The 21,539-nt window shown below is 30.0% G+C and overlaps 1 protein-coding gene across 4 annotated transcripts in view; it reads right to left on the reverse strand.

The window, feature by feature from the left end:
* Positions 1–3,908: 3,908 nt before the first annotated feature.
* LOC115243933 (NPC intracellular cholesterol transporter 1) overlaps positions 3,909–21,539 on the reverse strand; it is a 20,293-nt gene continuing 2,662 nt past the window's right edge. The window contains exons 2-20 of one of the 4 annotated variants that reach the window (XM_029821240.1): positions 20,688–21,039; positions 20,278–20,570; positions 18,973–19,165; positions 17,809–17,940; positions 16,135–16,254; positions 15,820–16,037; positions 15,328–15,629; positions 14,611–14,808; positions 14,330–14,531; positions 13,921–14,218; positions 13,677–13,804; positions 13,167–13,421; positions 12,918–13,081; positions 12,703–12,815; positions 12,042–12,628; positions 11,497–11,685; positions 11,141–11,228; positions 10,319–10,410; positions 3,913–7,563 (exon numbers count right to left, since the gene is read on the reverse strand). In XM_029821240.1, coding sequence (XP_029677100.1) covers positions 7,558–7,563; positions 10,319–10,410; positions 11,141–11,228; positions 11,497–11,685; positions 12,042–12,628; positions 12,703–12,815; positions 12,918–13,081; positions 13,167–13,421; positions 13,677–13,804; positions 13,921–14,218; positions 14,330–14,531; positions 14,611–14,808; positions 15,328–15,629; positions 15,820–16,037; positions 16,135–16,254; positions 17,809–17,940; positions 18,973–19,165; positions 20,278–20,570; positions 20,688–21,039 — 3,930 coding nt within the window. In that variant the 3' untranslated portion in view covers positions 3,913–7,557. Of the gene's footprint in view, positions 7,564–10,243; positions 10,411–11,140; positions 11,229–11,496; positions 11,686–12,041; positions 12,629–12,702; positions 12,816–12,917; positions 13,082–13,166; positions 13,422–13,676; positions 13,805–13,920; positions 14,219–14,329; positions 14,532–14,610; positions 14,809–15,327; positions 15,630–15,819; positions 16,038–16,134; positions 16,255–17,808; positions 17,941–18,972; positions 19,166–20,277; positions 20,571–20,687; positions 21,040–21,539 lie in introns of all 4 variants that reach the window. The other 3 variants (XM_029821239.1, XM_029821238.1, XM_029821241.1) reach the window with 3 other exon arrangements.

Below are 21,539 nucleotides of genomic sequence, written 5' to 3' on the forward strand. Positions count from 1 at the left end.
ATTTGTGTATATATTATTATATATTAAATTTAAATCCCTTAGTTAAAATAAATGTTTTCTTAATCTTTCTGAAAAATAATTGCGAAATTATATTTAAATCGGCGAAGCACGTGCCGAAAAATATTTAACATACAAACTTATTTAACAAAATAACTGCTCATAGAGATCACAATGAAACAATAATTTGTAGGATTAATCGACGCAATTAATCACATACAACGCGCATTTCATTTTATATTACGACCAAAGGACGCGAAAATATCGATACGATCATCCATATATTTAAATTTCGAGAGAACTGATTTCTAATAAAAGATTTTTAGATGCATCATGGCTTTTTCCATATTAAATTTTAATCACACGATCTTGCGATTTGTGCATATATTATATTAAATTTAAATCTATTAGTTCAAATACACTTTTTTTTAATCTCTCTGAAACATAATTGCAGAATTACATTTAAATCGGCGAAGCACGTGCTGAAAAATATTTAATATATAAGCTTATTTAAGGAAATAATCGTCCGTAGAGATCACAATGAAACAATAATTTGTAAGTTTAATCAATGCAATTAATCGCATACAACGTGCATTTTATTTTATATTACGACCTGAAAACGCGAATATCACAATTACATGAAAATAAATACGAATCGCTGAAAAATCGCATGATCGAATTCATACGATGCTGTCTTTCTACGAGAATGTAAAATTTAAATAGTCACTTAAATTGATATTCATTAATCGTAATAATTTTACGAAATAATCGCGTTTCGAGAGATAATACGATGGAACGTCTCGCGCTACAACTTTCTCACTCGAGTGTCGCAACATTAATAAGTTGACAAGACCACGGCATGTAAACATAACGCGCTATTGTTCGCCGCGAAAAACCAAGGTCTTATGGCTATATTGAAATTTTGACGTCACGAAATATTTGACGTTATAAAACAACATAGCGTTATAAAACAAATTTTTATACGGAATATTCTATATATTTAACTTTCGAGAGAATTGATTTCTAATAAAAGATTTTTAAATGTATCATGGCTTTTTCACATTAAATTTTATTCACACGATCCTGCGATTTGTGTATATATTATTATATTAAATTTAAATCTATTAGTTAAAATAAATGTTTTCTTAATCTTTCTGAAAAATAATTGCGAAATTATATTTAAATCGCCGATGCACGTGCCGAAAAATATTTAACATACAAGCTTATTTAACAAAATAATTGCTCATAGAGATCACAATGAAACAATAATTTGTAGGATTAATCGACGCAATTAATCGCATACAACGTGCATTTTATTTTATATTACGACCGAAGAACGCGAATATCACAATTACATGAAAATAAATACGAATCGCTGAAAAATCGCATGATCGAATTCATACGATGCTGTTATTCTACGAGAATGTAAAATTTAAATAGTCACTCAAGTTGATATTCACTAATCGTAATAATTTTACGAAATAATCGCGCTTTGGGAAATAATACGACGGAGCTTCTCAGGCTACAACTTTCTCCCTCGAGTGTCGCGGTGTCAATGAGTTGACAAACCACAGCATGTAAACATAACGCGCTATTGTTCGCCGCGAAAAACTAAGGTCTTGTGGCTATATTGAAATTTTGACGTCACGAAATATTTAACGTTATAAAACAACATAGCGTTATAAAACAAATTTTTATACGAAATATTCTATATATTTAACTTTCGAGAGAATTGATTTCTAATAAAAGATTTTTAAATGTATCATGGCTTTTTCACATTAAATTTTATTCACACGATCCTGCGATTTGTGTATATATAATTATATTAAATTTAAATCTATTAGTTAAAATAAATGTTTTCTTAATCTTTCTGAAAAATAATTGCGAAATTATATTTAAATCGCCGAAGCACGTGCCGAAAAATATTTAACATACAAGCTTATTTAACAAAATAATTGCTCATAGAGATCACAATGAAACAATAATTTGTAGGATTAATCGACGCAATTAATCGCATACAACGTGCATTTTATTTTATATTACGACCGAAGAACGCGAATATCACAATTACATGAAAATAAATACGAATCGCTGAAAAATCGCATGATCGAATTCATACGATGCTGTCTTTCTACGAGAATGTAAAATTTAAATAGTCACTCAAGTTGATATTCACTAATCGTAATAATTTTACGAAATAATCGCGCTTTGGGAAATAATACGACGGAGCTTCTCAGGCTACAACTTTCTCCCTCGAGTGTCGCGGTGTCAATGAGTTGACAAAGCCACGGCATGTAAACATAACGCGCTATTGTTTGCCGCGAAAAACCAAAATCTTGTAGCTATATTGATATGTTGATATTACAAAATATTTAACGTTATAAAACAACGTAGCGTTATAAAACTAATTTTTATACGGAATATTCTATATATTTAAATTTCGAGAGAATTGATTTCTAATAAAAGATTTTTAGATGCGCCATGGCTTTTTTCACATTAAATTTTAATCACACGATCCTGCGATTTGTATATATATTATTATATTAAATTTGAATCTATTAATTAAAGTAAACGTTTTTTTAATCTCTCTAAAAAATGATTGAGAAATTACATTTAAATCATGCCGACATCACAAAATATTTAACGTTATAAAATAACGTACAAAATAAAGGTTAATCGGAAAAATTCGTCGGTACATACCTGAGGCAACAGAAGAAAAAATAGTTTCAGAAACACGTAAATTATTTCCTCGTTTCGTGCGACGTATCCCGGGCGATGTAAGATTTCAACATTTGTTTATCTTGCAAAAACTGTAATCTTCCAGATGATTATATCAAATGACGAGACGACCGATCAAATTTTAAACTTTATATGCATAATTTGAAACTAGCACCGGCGAGCCGAGAGATGTGGCTCATGCGCAGACAGGATGCGCACTGGAAAACGCGCGGGAAAAAGCGACGTAATAGTTGATCGATCTTTTGCGATTGCGGGAAAATGACAAGGTGATTAATTATCACGTCACGATCTTAGAAAAGGATAATGGTGGGAAAACGTGATACCTGCGTCCCGTAGAGGAAGGAAATCCAAAGGATAAAGAGGAAGATTGCGTCGATTTTATTATCGCGCGTTTCCGCGTCCTGTCTACATGCGAGCCATGAACACTAAACTCTATAGAAGGAGCTCTAACGCTTCAAATGCAATTTGAGGGAGATAGCGATATCTGCTATCATTCTGGGTATCTTTTTTTTGTCCAACACGAGAAAAAAAGTTCATCGTACGTACATACTTACATACTTTAAAGATGCGCTTACTTATAACACTCGCTGAATTTTTGACAAGACTTATATAAATGCGTAGAGATACAAGGATGTTCGCTTTCTCTCTCGGCTGCTGTATCTTGTATACGAGACAATGACAGATTATCATAAAATAAAGCGAAGTCTCAAGAGACGAATAAATATCTCTAAGAAATTTTTTTTTTTAAATTCTAGTAGATTTATAAATGTTCCAGTTTAAGGATCTCGATAATTCTTAATAAATTATATAATAATAATTATAAATAAATATCTAAATCATCTTTCTTCGCAAACTAATTTTCTTTTTTAAAAAAATTCTCCAATAACTTTATCAATTATAGAGATATGTCAGATATATCGATTATATAAAGATAAATTTTTAAATAATGTAAAGCGCGACATATAAATATATATATATATATAAACATGCAAATAAACATGCAAATTTATCGCATACGCGTACATACTATTAATATCAACTTTTGAAAATATATAATTAAATAAAACAATATACGAGGCGCTATTGATGTATAGTACAAACAGGAGAAAATTTATTTGTATTTACGTGACAACACAGTACGCTTTGCACGTTATTTCGGATGCTTCTCTGAGTTACCTCTCTTTTTTTTTTTGTTTTCATTTATCCGTTATTACACTGACTTATAATTTCATGCTTACACTTTTTCATTTCACTTCATATTTATATCCGAAGCTTCTATTGATATGCAATTCGCCATATACACGGTGCAGTATAAATCGTTGAAGATCAATCACTATTATTATTCTTCAAATAGACCAGTATAATACGTGTTATTAAATTTAACAGAAGGTATCGCGTACTTCATACGTGCACACACATACACACATTTCCGCCAGCTGTTATATATATATGTATATATATATACATATATATATACATATACACAGGAACTTATACATTTTACACAATATACTTTTTACACAGTTTATAACATTTTAACGCAGTCATTTCTCTTCGTCTCTAAATATTCATCTGCACACAAGTACATCGCGGAATAACAACTCGACGAATATTAACAACTTCATCTAGCGGAGTTTCTCCTTTTTTGTTATCACTGCATATCGCTTTTGACTATTGTATAAAAAAGTTATACTCCCCATAGAGAAAACACGTTTATATTCAAATCCATTGACGAAGAAATTCTCCTAAATTGGGAAATAAACATCAAGCGCGTGAAAAAGCGCATTGATGTATTAGAAATTAATTCGCGTATTAGTTTCTATGTATCGTACACGAGAACAAAGGATTAAAGACAATTCTAAATTTGTTATTGTTACACACGTACATACAGCTAAAGCGTCGTACTTTTCACAGAGAACTCTCACATCGACAAAGCGCACGAGTAAATAAAGTTGATGAATCTACCACACTAAGAGAATCTAGTAATTAAATATAATATAAGCTATCCCATTCTCGACCAAGTGAACTTATCTAAATATTTTCGGCCAGATGGTAAGAAATTCACGCGCAAATAATGATCAACCAATAATAAAAGATTTTGATTATCATATAGCAGATACATGTATTTGAATTCTTTGAATTCTACGCGCGAGATTGCGAAACTTTCCATTCAAAAAAAAAAAATGTAATGAAATTTGTTGTCTCTTGTGACTCGATTTTAACTATTTGAATCTAATATGACGAGTATATCTTGAACTGATTAATTATTAGAGCTTGACAAAGAAGAAGGCTCCGTCCTCTTTCGAAGTTTTTCGCTTACTAAGGATCGCAAAGTCACATTCTGGCATGTGTAATTTGAACGTAAAATATGTGAATAATATCCAATACATAAACATAAGATAATTGATTTTTACAGTGCTTTTAATCTGTTGTAAAACGTGCATGTATAGTACATGTTAGTGTATGTGTATAAGGATATTCTCTAGATTACTTCATGGGTCATTTTTATATGAGATTCAAATTTATGTCCCGTGTAATTCTTGTCTAACTTGTATCTAACTCAACTATCGCGTTTATGGTAAAACTAGAGAAACTAAAGCTAGAGAACAATACATGTGCTTACTTTAATTTGAAGTTCTCAACTTAACACCGGTAATATATTCGTGCTCGATTTGAAACACACAGCTCCCAATAATAATTGTAATAATTTATTTCGCGACTTAAAAATTAGTCATCAAAAATCAATATACATGTATAGGTCACTTTTATTTTCTAGGGTCTATCCTTTTTAAACTTTTAAAAAATGGTCTCTACAGCCATGTGATAAAAAAAAAATAATAATAAATATTTGAATGTCACAGATGTAATGCTCTTCGTTGATCCATAGTAAGCCAGCGACAAGGAAACAAATCATTACTTTATCTGTGTGTGTGTGTGTGTTGTGTGGCCTTGATAATTAATTATAAGATGGAAAATACAAATTCGTAACTTCTAGACGAAGTTTACTTAAAAAATAGACGAAGCATACACATATTTATAATCGACAATACTGATATTTTTTTTATACATTTCACGACGGAAATTTGATATTTAAGAATCATGGTGAAAATTTGTAACATTTATACCATGGGCAGAGATACATATGACCCTGCCAAAATAAATCGATATTATAACAAGTTCCAATTTCTTATTATCAAACATTCATTAACGGAATTCCTACATTATTTTTGCATCCAAAGTTAATTGTATAAAAAGTCTAAAGCAATTTCAGATGCATGTATAAAGCAACGTATATAAAAAAAAATGAATAACAATATATCTAGTAATATTCAGAACGGTTAGACTTAAGATCGCGTATACGATTCCATATTTCCGTATACGACACCATGGATCTTACGGGTTAACGTGAATAACTCGAAAACTTGAATCCTGATATAGATATCATTTTTACTTGTTTAATTAAATTTCGATAATCATTATCAATTCTATGTGTCTCATATACATCACATTTTTTTATTACATCTCAGATATGGACGGCATAAGTAAAAACAATTATATTTAGTTACAAGAGTTCCAAATGCGTATTCATGCGTGAAATCTTAAAATATAATATAAGTGCAATACTGTTTTTTACATTACAGTCGATGTTCTCTTTTCTAGCGTTCCTCTATTCCAAATTTTTCGATTCAGCTGTTTTTGTAAAATAGAATTTTTCTTTTGATCTCCCATTTACTCCATATGTAATAAAATCAGAAACTATGAAAGATAGAGTGATATTTTTATTCTGTGTATTAAAAAAACTGAGAGAATAGTGAGAAAGAGAATAAAGGAAACGTTCCCGATAACTTTAAAAAATAAACAAAATCGACTGTATTGTTGAAAAAGAAATATTCTTTTATATATATATACATATATATATATAATAATTAATTTCTTAAATAATTTACATGTCGGAGAGATCAACAATATTTCGATACTCTTTTAACTATCGATATATTTTAACGCAACTTTTTTTAAATATAAGTAATAATTGGATATCAATATCAGAGAAAAAAGGATTCACTTCACAATTGAGAAATGCATTCGCTTTAAAAAGAGGGAAATGCATTTTGTATCCGTCACATTTATTATTATTATTCTCACTAAATTTACTTAACGACAAATATATAGTAAGGAAACAAATTCTCTTGTAGATAAATTATTTTACCTAATATCAATCGTACGACCGATCGTTCGCAATTGCAATATATTTCTTTTTAAATTTAGAATGTAGTCTGTGACAATGTAATATATTAAATTAAAAAAGAGCCTTGCCCAAAAAAATAAATATGCTAAAAATGACAAAAACCTAGAATTATACAAATTTCTTTGTCGCTAAGAATGCCAGATATGAACGTAGATGGACATATTCACCAATCACGGACAATTTTATTGAGGATGATTCGCATTAAATTTCCTATAATTCGGAGAAAAGAAGAGCTCGTGCGACTCTTTGTCTCTCTTTCTCGGCTCGCAAGTCGGGTCAAATTAAAGGACATTATTGACATTTACCTAGTGAATCCACTAAGTGAATTACTTTCTTTATGTTATGTCCCTTAAGTACAAAAATTATATTCGATTAAATCGGCGAGGATTGATTTGAATGTTAGAACGTTACATGGTGATCAGTCACATCAGTGGGGTTCATACTGGCGTAGGAAGTGGTCGCGCATTGATGGTTGTCGTTTTGGAGTAGAGGAGAGTCTGGTTGGTCACATTGGTGACATCTAACTTCACTTTCGCTCGTGAAGTCGCGATTTTTTCTACGCCCCCGGCGCGACATCACGCCTAAAAAAAAAACATACACAAACAAAAAAACATATAAATTAAGCATTCTAAATTCTTTTATCACACTGCATAACAAACTATTCCTTGCATACATTTAATTTTTCTTGTCTGTGTAGCAGTTGTTTCTATACATGGAAAGCAATTTATGAGCCAACTTAAATATAATTTTCATGCAACGCCAAGTATTCCATCATCGTAAAAAAAAAAAAATACATTTTCAAAATTTTCTTTAAGCACTAAAAGCGATGATGCAATGTGATAATGCGATAATGTACATGGCCCCATTTTGATTTACAATTAAGATTTTATTTGCCAATATACAATAATATATCTGCCACAAGAATTCTTTTAAGAACTTAGTTATAAAAAAAGTTTTCCACATATCATCCATTATAACATCCGTATATAAAAAAAGCTAGGCTAATTTAATTTTAGGCTGTAAAAAGAATAAAACAATTATATTAAATATTACATAAATTGATGTGATTATTTGTTTAATTTATTTATATTGCAAACTTTGTTGGAAATCTAAGGAAAAATTTATTATTTATATCATATTACTCTAATTTCTTATTTTTTAAATATTATGATAGATGCATATATTAGCAAATACTATACACTCAAATTAAACAACTGATATCTTGATAACAAAGTATGAAAAAAATTATATCATAATTAGCTTAAAATTCTAAAGAAAGATATATTGAAAAGTTCAGTGTAAATTTTAAAAACATCTTGCATGTAATATTATAAGGAAATACAAAAGACGAATGCAAAGTGAGCACCATACGAAATGATCTATATGTTTCTCTTCACCAGTAATAACTTCTATACATTTCCATATCCCTGTTACAATAAACGATTTTATAGCAGCATACAATCAATCTAGGAATTTAATCATAGGATTCGACAAAGAACTGTTTGATAATCAAACGATACATGATCTGGGAAATATTTTATATCTTGCAATATGCAAAATATATGTATATTACATGCTATAGAACACGTGTTAGATATAGTGCAACATATCTATCAATTAGTGACAGGAATGCATACAAAAATGCGATTTACAAAAGCATAAACAAATAGAAATAATATATAAATAACATAAAAGAAAATAAAAGAAATAACATACACCACACCATAAAATAGAAAATTAGAAAAGCACATTTCTAAAAGCTTTTCTCCATTCTAATAACTCATCAAAATAATCAAAAAGATATCAAATATAAATTTTAAATGCAATTAGTAAAGAATTTATATATATATATATATATATATATGTATACATATATGTGTAATATATATATATGATATATTATAAAAGATACTCACTTCATCACTGGCTAAAGCAGCCGCAAAATTATCACAGTCAAGATGTAAATATATATCAATCAATTGACTGAATAACTTCTCCGGTTGCCATCCGTATTTTTCCAGTTTTCTCAAATTTTTATACTTAGGTCCGCACAACTGTTGCAAATTGAAATTCAGCATGGCACACAATTGTCCGACTAATTCCGGTCGTAGAAACGGTTCCTTAATGTCGACCGTTAAATAATGAAACATAGCAACTATTTCCTTGTACGATTGAGCTGTCACGTGCATTGCATTGAAAATTTTCTAAATCAAAATTATTTAGAAATATGGTTAGTTATACATCAGAATAAACATATATATATATATATATATATTATATACAAGTAGTGTTGTGCATTGTTAAATGTGTATCATAAAGATCAATTACCATTTTTTATAATTTTTTATAATTATTAATTGAAATTTAAAACAACATATCTTGTATAATTGTGCAGATTGTGTATTAGCTTCCATAACGATTTACATAAAAGATATTACATATAATTTTCTATCATAAAAGATATTATCCATATTATTTTGTCCACATATGCACCAATGCAAATCTTCCCTAATCAATTTTATATATTACGATTCTAAACTTTAAATTTTAATTTGTTAAATTAAAAAATTATATTATTATCTTTTTTATATAGAAGTAGAAGAGCGTAAGTCAAAGAAGGAGAAAGAAGAATGTGTTAAATAATATCTAGAACTTTAGCATGTATCATTTGATAACTGTAGAAAAATAACAAGTAATGTGCCTGCGAGTTTCTTGCTATTTGGAAATAAATAATATTGTATGGTAAACATATTAAGAAGAATATATACAGTTATGTAAACTTATATAAAATATAAGCTAAAAAGAGATTACCAGTTTACTCTCTCTATTTCAATCTATATCAAATTTAAACAAAAAATAAAAGATAAAGAATATGAAAGATCTGCTATTATATAGAAAATTGCATCTCTTGGATATCTCTTAGACATTTAATTAAAAATATAATAAAGTGAATTGACAATATTGAATAATATCTCAAAAATAATTTTTTCTGCATTGTGTGGAATAAACAATATATGGGAAACACATGTGCGACACATTTTGGAAACAGGATAGAATTGCCAGTACTGTGATCTGTAATTTTTAACGACGATGCCACTACCGTTATGTATCGTTGCGCACGTATTTCAACATATCAAAATACATGCGCAATGATAGCGACATCGTCGTTAAAAGTTACAGAATCGCCGTACAGGAGACTTTATCACAGTGCAGATGTTCTGTTCTTTTATTTTTTTAACTCAGATACCCAATTCTGCATACCTATCTCTCGCATTCGAGCACTTTGAACGTAGGTGTGATTGTAGTGGGTGTAGGAGGAGAATTGTGTTTGCTTACACGATGATTCAGGGATGTCTCTTGCACGTTGTCCAGGTTCCCATGCATCGCTCTTTTGTGATTGGCCAACTTCTCCCTATTCATGGGTGAGCCTAGAACCACCAGGAGCCATGACACCAGTCGATATTACTCAGAATTATATCATATTACTCAGAATTAAAGAACTGATTCTTCTCAGTAAAGGAGATTAAGCACAGGCACCATCAATGCAAAAACATTTGGCGTAAAAATATCTCGGTGTAATTTCCTACTGGCTGTACAATCTCTGTCGAATTCGCAAAGCTGCTCGTATCGAACGTAAGAAAGAGATCTTTCTACACATTCATGTTATGCAAATAGGGATATGAAAATAGGATTTTAATGTAACACTGGTGTGCCCATAAACAAAAACAAAGATTATTTGTTATCTTTCCCCCAAGCATTGACATGCTTATGACAAATCTGAAAGAGTACAGTCATTCTGCTATCAAGTGTGTGTGTCACTATTCAGCGGTAAACAAATTTGCATAAGATATGTTTCATACCATGTGTAAGCAATGATAGAACTTTTGTGTATAAACAACATAAATTTCAATATAAAATAATTTAAAATGTGTAAGTCAGAGAGCTGAGATAATGTTTCATGTAGCTTTTCTGCATTGTGATCTTTCCTTATCATCACATATAGAAAGCTACAAGTTTGAGATAAGATAAAAGCGAAGATGATAAATTCAAAATCAGAAAAGACTTGAATTACTGGAAACCCCAAGATCTTTTCTGCATATATATATAATTATATATAAAACGGCTGTCATAATTATATATATGACAGTGTTTCCTCACCTATATAACTAAGTAATACTGGCAAAAAGATGAGACCATGCGCTGCTCCAAATAGTACAATACCCAGATACATTCTGAAGTAAAAGACCTGCAAATATTTCTTAGTTGAGTAACGCTATAATTTTATGCAATTAAAATAACACAACGCGCTCATCAATTATCTAATTTATGATTAATTTGCAATTGATAATAAGCGAAAACTGAAGAAATTATTCTAAATAAATTGAGAGTGAATATGAAAAATAAACAAATTACAACTTAATCGCTCATACCAAGTGCATATTTTTTGATAATAAATTTGGCACAATTTCAATAAGCCAATTAACGTCCTACTTATGATGAAACAAAAAACAAACCTGGAAAATTTGACTCTTTGCAAAGCCCAGGACTATAATACCACCAAACTTCGTCAATGTGATACCGCTAAATACCGAGCTTCCCATATTCGTCAATGCATCTGCGACTCTGTCCACTCTAGTTGCTTGGACCGACACCGAGAAGGAATGCACTAGATGACTGCAAAACTCAACAGCTATACCAACTGCCTGCAACAATAAACATCAATTCAACTTTCATTAACTTTCCTTATCAATTCTCAATAAATGACAAAAAGGAGAAAAATTCATGATAGATAATTTATATTCATATTTTTCGTTATCCGCAATACTAATAAAAGCAAAATATTTATTATAGAAATGTAACAATAATAAATAATTAAAAATAAAAGGCGGAAAAATTATTAACTAATTTATAATAAATACACTATTTCATTGTTTTGTTTATAAATTACTCCGAAACTCTCATTGTAAAGTGCAAAACTGTGAGAAATGTTCAGATACTAATGAATTCATACAGTAATACTACAAATAGATATCTGTTGTTCTCATAATAATTAACTTACCATGACAAGATTCACCAGAGACACTGCGTTCAAAGTTATATGCCACCAATACATTAAGCCACCAATATTGACGACGATCATTGTGATCGTAATTAGAACAACTAGTGATGAGAAAATGTCCAAACCCATCAGCAAGAAAGTAACCACAAATATAGCAAGCAATGAGATTCCTATACTTTGCAATGTGTCAGGCCACATGGTCAGGTACTGCTCGTAAAATACGTAGAAAACACTATACGGAAAAACTTCCACAGTGATGTTTTCACTGAAACGTTTCATGTTACAGTTGAGCATATCGGTAATGTTAGCTGCTACGACTCTGGCTGCTCTCATCGATTCATAATAATCAGCTGAAGTCTTGAGGATGCTGTGATAAGCCATGAAATACGAAGCGCCAACGGTCGACATTCCTGTGTTAGGATCGGTCATGTAATTTACACCGTGCCCGTAAGCTGCATGACCTCCTTTAGCGCAAGTTTCGTCAGGATTATCTTGCAGGAAGAACGATACGTATTTGTCGAAATCCATAGGCACTGGCCTGTTGTATTTGTTCAAAGTGATGTTGCAACTAGGACAATTTCCACGACCTGCGATTCAAGAATATATAAAATAGTAAAGTATATACGCGATTACAAAACATTTTTATACAAAAAATATGTACCATTATGTGGACAGAATGAATCATTCGCAGGAAAATATTTGCAACAACCGGGTAATCCAGACCAATCGATATAATCGTCCATCCAAGACGAAGCAGGTTTAGCTATATAAGTTCTAGAAAAAAGGAAAGCATTTTGATATAAAATCCACAAAAGAAAACAAAAAAGGCATAATAAATCATTCATTCGTGAAACTTTTGCAAACGTTGCATTCTACCTATTCGGTTGTTTGGACGCTGTAAATATTTGAGTTGACACTGAATCGCTGTTACAATATTGCCCACCGCAAACTAGATTTTGCACTTTAGTATCCGAATAATTTAGGCCATCTTTAACAACGAAATACATTGGTGGTCCAATGGATAAGTAATTATTCAAGAACTGCAAAAAAAGTGTAAAGTTTAGTATTTTTGACGATTCATATTTAACGCGAATATTGATGCTCTAAATCGGTCACTGGACATACTTTGAAATATTTGAGCACAAAACTGTCTTCGGGCATAGAGAGCTCTTGATCTAGGCCAATTTCGATGTGTGGTATTACAGCGATACTGCTGCAGAGCCAACCGAAAAACACAATCATCACGGCCGCACGAACCCATTTTTGCAATAATAACGGGACGTATGCAACTTTGAAAATTTTATATAATATTCCATCTACCACTTCTTCTCCATCATCACGCTTGGAGCGAATAAAGCAACATACATCCAGTCTGTTGTTCTAAAATTATGAAAATGACCTTTATGCATTAAACGTAATGATTGAATAGAATATATAATGAACAAGAACGCGTGATAATAAAAATAAAGTTTTTACGAACTTCTATTAAATATACAAAATATTCTATTAAATTCCATTCTATTATTCTATAAAATATATACAAAAGATATTAATTATATAACTATATAAAAATTTCTAAGTTTAAAATAAATTCAATTTTTAAAATAAATTTCTTCCATTTTATTAATTACATACCGCATGCCGAATTGTGTCAAGCGCTAAGAGACTGACGAAACATGTAATTTGCAATATAAAGTCCACCAATAAAGCCATTCCAGCGTAAAGAGCAAACGCCTTTACAGCAGGCATATCAGAGAGGCCGCCTATGTCAATAGAAAACGAAAACGAATTATAACAAACCTTTTTCGCATATACGAAAACAATCTTATTCTCTCATTTTTTAATTTATATATAAGGCTCACTATGCACCAACACGTACCTAGGAAGAAGCAACAGCTTTCTGATACACTAGTGAGTAACATACTAGGGCCGACTTGACCCAGTGTACGTCCAATATGTTCCGGAATTGATTCGTTCGGGCGTCTGCCCTCTCTCTGATGAGTTTGAACAAGAATAAAAATATTGTCTACCCCGACCGCCAGTACCAAGAACGGAATGACTTCAATGATAATCAGCGTAGCTGGTATACCAATAAAGCCGAACAGTCCGACCGAGCAAATCACGGATGCCAGCACTATAAGCACGCCTCCAAGTCCAAGAGTAATTTTGGAATCGTGCTGAATACAAATATCGATTATATATAAAAGTGTGATTGTATATAAATGTTTGTTTTTCGTGCGAGACGAAAAACAAAAATGATGTAGCAATCACGTGATGTAGATCCTCACCAAGAGACGAGTGCATGATCTAATTTGGCCGAGTGATACCGCGATATATCCAAACATGATGACATATGATATCAGAATTGTTACAATGTCTGATTGTGATTCACGATTCAGTTCATCCTCGATAGATCGCTCGGACGTGTACGCAATGTCCATAAATGCCGGCTTTCTCGTTGCAGTCCAATTTTTCATAAAGTTAATAAAACTAAAATTGAAAGAACGGTATATATATATATGACAATCTTACTCAGTCGAATTTAGCGATTGAGCAAATGCACATTTACCTTTCTTCCCATTCCATAGCAGGAACCAATTTTGCTTTATTGTGATAATTGTTTACAAGAATAGTAAGGATTATAGCAGTTGCCTTTTCATATGGTGGATTATGAAGATCATGTCCTGGAGGCAAAAATCCACCTACTGCGATTGCCGGATCTACAGGACCACCGTAAAGCGCAAGACATTCAGGATTATATGAATTCCTAAAAGAAAGATATACAAAAATAATATCATAAAACAATATTGTTATATGTATAAAATGTCCAAAAAACATTACACTTGTTTTTTAAGCACACTTCTTCATTAATGATTACATAAATTGTTTTATCTTATATCTTTAAATTATCACGATTCTAATCTAAACTTTTTTATAATACTCTGTTTTTTTTTTTATTATTATTATGACAAATTTATCTCGTGAACTAAGTAATATAGTTTGTTTTTCGAAATAATGATACTAATTTTTTCTTTATGTAAATATTTAAACATTTTCTAAAATCCAGTTTCTTCATCTTTATCTCGTAATAATTACGGTCTATACATATATACTTCTTGCAACAATTTACGATGTTCACTGTTAATGCTATTGCTACTAATATTTTACTTCAGTATTTTTGTTATTTTACTCGTGTTATCACAAAAGGATTATTCACATATTGTTCGATATAAATGAATAAATAAATAAATATTATTAGCCTTCGCTTTTATCACTCATTACTTACTGAGAACAAACTCTGAAATGGTCCAAATAGTTGACTGTATAATTGCCTTCGTCTTCTGAACTCCCAAATTTTTCTAAACTGTCTTGCCAATAACCCCAAATACTTTGAATAGCACATTGCGATACCGTCGTCGGCCCGGTAAATGGTCCAGTTAAAGGAGCAAAACATATATCCGCTAATGTGTAATTGTTAGAAGTAATTATACGCTTGATTTCTTCTTGCAATTCAAAGACTGTTTTTAAGAAAGTATCGTTAAACACAGGTCCGAATACGATTGGTCCATTAGACGTGTTGTGCACAATCTGTAATTAACATCAATAATTATACATAACACATCAAATCAAAGCCAACATATAATTCATTTCTATGTTTTATGATAAGCAATAATTACATAGTAGTTTTTCTTTACTTGAAAAATACATATGATAGTATAAATCAATATAAATTGTTTTGCAAAAATATAACAATCTAATATATTTTAATAGTACATACATTCGGTAAACCGACGGAAGTGATAATAATCTGTTCGTTTCGATAAAATGGCTCAAAGTGTTTATCGAAATATTCCCTTTCGATACGTGATCGGGAATGCGGAGATGCCCACAGTTCCACAGGATCTGTAGTAACTTGCATATATTTTATGCCATGTCCTAAAGCAACGATCAATAGAAATCCAAGGAAAAGTATTAGCCAAGGCCGAGAGGCGCAAACTGCAACAGAATCATTAATCATTGTAATGCAATATCATGATATAAAGAAAGTTTTGCTCATATAAAATGTAGAATGTAAAAACAGTCTTTTGCTTACACGTTCCCCATTTGCAGAAGAATTCTTGCAGAAATTTGTCTGTTCCAGCTCCAAGCTTCTCAATGAAAGTAGATTGTTCCTGGTCAAATCCGCTTGGTATCTCATCAGTTGATATGACACCTAAAAACATTTATATCAAGTATAACAAATTCCAATTTATAAATAAACATTCGATTAAGCACCATTATATAGTTTCAACATCTTTGAATAAGCGTGTTCTGCAGATAACTAGTATTCGGTAACCTATAACTAATACAATAATGTCGCAAATAATCAGCTTCGTAAAATAGCAAAGACTATAGAGAAAAATATGAATTCCTAAAATAAATAATATATACGAGGTTGACAATAAAATAAGAAGTAAAATGTCTTAAATATAATTATAATAAACAGCACTGTAACAATATTTTATTATATTACACATGTTAAAAAAAAATAAAATTATTTAGAATAAATACACTTCTTCAATTCAAATTAACTTAAAAATGTAAGAAATTAATATTTTTTAATTATTAGAACTAGTATCTTGTTAAATTACGATATAAAATAGCTGTTATCAAAAAAATAATATAAGATAATATAACTTGTATAGAATTTTTGTTACAATTAAATATTAAAGTTTAAGGAAGTCTCCTTAACAACATTAGATATGAAATGCATTTTATTATAATTATGCAAAAAATACAGAATGAATGAAACAATTCTGTGCAACGTGCTTAAGTTTTAATTATTTTAGAGATAGTATCTTTTATTTAAATGTCGCATATTGGACACCAAAAAATTCCTATTTATTTCGCTTATAATTCATTTTTTTTTAAATCATTTTCCAATGCTGTTGTGGAGGTTGTCTATATTAAGCTCATCTAGTTAAACAGCACATCTTACTTATCTTCTAATTCATTATTTAAAGCAGCATCTATCACTACTATACTAAACATGCAAAATACTAAGTTTTGTAGACCATTCTTAATATAAAAGAAATACAAAATACACTTGTACAACACAATTTTTGTGAGCAAGAAATCTTTATATAAATATTCTAGTTGTGTTTAAAAAATTGTATATACATCCTTTCTCTCTCTTTCTTTCTTTCTCTCTCTCTCTCTCTCTCTCGTTTTTCAAGTTTAAAAATATTCTCAATAAAAATTATTCTCATGAAAACAAGCATCAATTTTATATTTTAAACTTTAATAAAATATTATGTAATGTAATGCAGCATCATTAGAATATGATTTCATCGCATGCTTTTTATAAACTTCTTGCCAACCAAGCTTCAAATACTTCAAGTATTTATCTTACTTTTAAGCATTTGAATCTTTATTGCAATCGTGCAGTTAATTAGTAAAAATTCACTATAACGTGTGCATGTGGATATGCAATATTGCATATTGTGACATGGAAAGAGATACGCGGGTTAAAGAGCTTAATGCTATAGCTAAAACTAAGTTTGATAAATCTAAATGGGAATGTACTTGAAAGAAAATTATCTAATACATAATTGACATCCATCGGCAGGAATAATCTGCAGGGCTAAAAATAAAGAAAGCGAAAGAAACAAAGAAATAAACAAAGCGATAAAAGCAACAAAAGACAAAAAGAGAAATATAAAACAAGAACGCAATAACGATTACAATTGCGAACATCGAAGATATTTTTAGAATCGAAAAAACCTACTAGAACGCTTAGACTGAAGTGGGCTGTCTTCTTGGTCAGCGGCAAGGGCAATACGAGCACCATCTCCTGGGTGGTGTAATCCGGCAGCTAGCCGTCTACCCACCTGTCTTCCTACCTCCTCCCCTCGTGCAACTATACATACGCGCACACCATACATACACAACTTGTATAGTTTGTATAGTCTGTATTTTTCTCATATACATAAGTATCATTTATGCGTATTAATTAGTTAATATAAAAAAAATATTCCATTCGCACAAAAAATTATTTGATAAAAGTCTCACTTATTAGAATCTAAACACGATAGAATTATTAAATATGTATTAGTTGAGAGAATAATAAATTAATTAGAGTTAGTGTGCAAATGTAACATTATCATTTCTAGAAAAAATTCTCATGTGTCATGATTTACAAATTACAAACATATCAAATGTTGAATGAGTTAAAGTTGATAATAATTTGCTAATAAGAATGTAAAAAAAATTAATTTTTTAAAATCAAGTTTCAAATAATTGATATGTAATATCTCTTCTGCGAAAATTTTATATAGCATTAAATAGTTATTATCATTATAATAACTCATAAATGCGCTTGAATAATTACAAACGTATAAATCATAACGATTCTGAATTTTTTTAATGCTTCTCACAAAAATAATGTTTGTTCTTTTAATGTTCGCAAAAAAAAAGAAAAGAAAAGAAAAACGAGAATTTCATGAGATATTATACATGCTTTTTCTTGAGATTTAAATAAAATAAAAGAAGTGCAGAGGAAAGACCCACAAATTAAGATAAATAGCAACAATAGAATATATCTAAATATAACCATTACAAAAAAATTAATCATACGATGAACTCATTAATTTCACACGTGTCTCTCTTATTATCTCCTCATTTATTTTACATATTTAATTAGAGATGTGATTAATAACCAAAAATAATATAAGTTAACTACAATTAGTCATTAGAATACTCAATAAATTATCAAAGATAAATTATATGCAAAATATAGTTAAAAAAAAAGATAGCTTCAAAGTTGAAAAAAGCACACTCTATTTTTCATTTACATAATTTGTGCTACAATAAAATTCGGCAAAAATTTTTCTTTATATATATATATATATATACCTTTTCAATATGCACAAAACAAGGTTGAGTTTCTTACCTATACGCTTCCTATGGCTGAAACACATCATTAACAGAAGGAAAAGGCAGGTGCCGCATACAAAAATAATTGTCATTATAACTTCATAACCATCGTAACCAAATATTGAAAACAGTTTTGGAAGTGGAGGCACCGGTGGTGGTATTGGACAACTTTGTTCACAATCAACACAACTGCAAGCTGGAGTGTTTTTCTACAAAAGAAGAAATTAGATGCAGATTTTTCATTGTGCTATTTTTTGTGCATTTTATTCATCTTATAAAACGTGATTTAGCTAGACATAAGTGTCTTTATACGTTTTATTTATACAAATAATATATGTCTCTCTCTCTCTCTCTCAATCATGATAACAAAATAACGAAATAACTCACCAGAAAAAAAATATAAAAAAAAAAGTACAACTTTTATAGATTTCTACTCTCTCTCTCTCTCTATTAAAAATGTATAGAAATTCAAATAATTTGAATATTTCTAGTGTTCTCATACATATTTATATAAATAGAATAAAGATAACTTCACATCTTAAATATGTCGGTTATCAAATATAGAAAATATTTTTCTGTTAGAAAATTACATATTGTAAAATTTCAAAATAATAATCTTGAGAAAATATTCTTTTTGTAATATTTAACTCCCTTAAACTTGTACAGATTGTTTGTAAGATTTTTATATATTATCTATCAAATATAGAAGAATTATTCAAATATTCCTATTTTTGAATTATGAAAGATGCAGTATTTAATTTTCACGCGCATATACCTCAATAAAAAGTATACATTAAAAGTGTATGTCATGAAATTAATAACTAGATCAGCTTGTTTTCTTCTTACTTACTATAATATATGCAATAATTGTACTATGTGCATAATCGTAATATGTGCAATTAAAAACTTGTTATGCTAATGTCGAATAACGAAATAAAAAAAGTACATCTGTAATGCTATTCAGCCACAAAAGTTCAACCAAATCATTCCTGTCCTTTTTTTTAGTGTATTATGTATATTTCAATAATTGCTGCTTATTGTCTTACTTGCATTTATACAATATAAAATATAATAATTATTTATAAAACTCGTGTATTAACAAGAAAGTGTAACTAGCTACTGTATTTAAAAAAATCTTTACAAAAGGAAAGTATGTAGTAAGTGGATTAGCATCCACTGGACGGCATATCTTGCTTATTAGTATGTTTAAACCTTTACAGTGTTAATAAATCTAACAAGCTCAAAAAAACTATATATGTATGTGTATGTGTATTCCATAACTGTTAAATATATTGTATATCTTTCTGAAAATAATACTAACGTTCAGCGCCTTACTGCATGGCGTTATTACAGGATCTACTGGTGTAAACAAATCAATAGGTCCATCAGTATTTTTATATGTGATTTGGAAAGGTACATAGATGTTATTCTCCGCATCACCCATAAAGTGGAACCATTTTAAAGCAGTGCATCTACTTGCACCCCATTCTCCGCACATTATATCCAGCGCTAACTGGCCTGTGCTCGGCACTGATACCTTATTGCACGAGTTAAACGTTCCTTCAAGATACTTATTCGTTATGTATAAATCTATTCCATCAACGTATTGTACACCTGAAAAAAGAAATCCAAAATCATAAAATTGCATATCGAGAAATATTGAGAGAAAACATTAAATTTCAAATGTCAAATTGATGAAACGAAATATCAATGTATGTATTATATAATTACCATTCGCCTCGCCTGTCTTCGTAACATTGATAAATTTGTTTTGGTTAGCGGCGCATGTATAATCGCAAAAGTGCTTTGCTAAATTATTTAAGCAACTAGGACATCTTTTTAAAAAATTGGATGCAAGCTTGAGATTTGCATCCATCGTAATAAGTTGGTTCATGTCGCAGCAGGTATTAATTCCTTTGCCATTATCCACCAACAAATGTGGACAATTTTTAGCCAATAATTCCTGTCCCTTGGAACTCAATGGTTTCGCTGGCCCATCATAAACACAATATTTTTTGTGCATAGCTGCATCCATATAACATTCTCCATACCATATACAATGACTATTTTCATCACTGGCGACCTGTTCAGAAATAATAAAAAATATCTTTAAACTTTCATTTGATGTAATTCACTTTTTCGCATATATTAAAAAAACAATGCTCTAAAATTAACTTTACAAAAAAACATTTTTTCCAGTTATATACATAAATATAAAATGTTTGTTACTAAATATTAATATTATATGTCACTTAATGTGCGATAAGGTTTACTGGCCGCGCTCACGCAAGATACATATAAAGATATAGAATATTGCATGAAACATCTTCTAATTGAGTTCTTCATGACCTATGTATTAAAGCTTGATATGGGATTTATTTGAGGCAATGAGCTGAATTAATGATTTAATTCACTTAATTTAAAGCAGAGCATTGCATGAAGAACTCTATAAAGAGGAATAACATTTGCTTTTTACAAGATATAAATAGTGATGATTATATAACATTAATGTAAAATATTGCTTTATCTTCTAAAATTTTAAATTATATAATCTAGTAATTTAATCAACTTCTTAATAATTGA

This window comes from Formica exsecta, unplaced genomic scaffold (genome assembly GCF_003651465.1).
Source record: "Formica exsecta isolate Colony F162 unplaced genomic scaffold, ASM365146v1 scaffold768, whole genome shotgun sequence".
NCBI lineage: Eukaryota > Metazoa > Arthropoda > Insecta > Hymenoptera > Formicidae > Formica > Formica exsecta.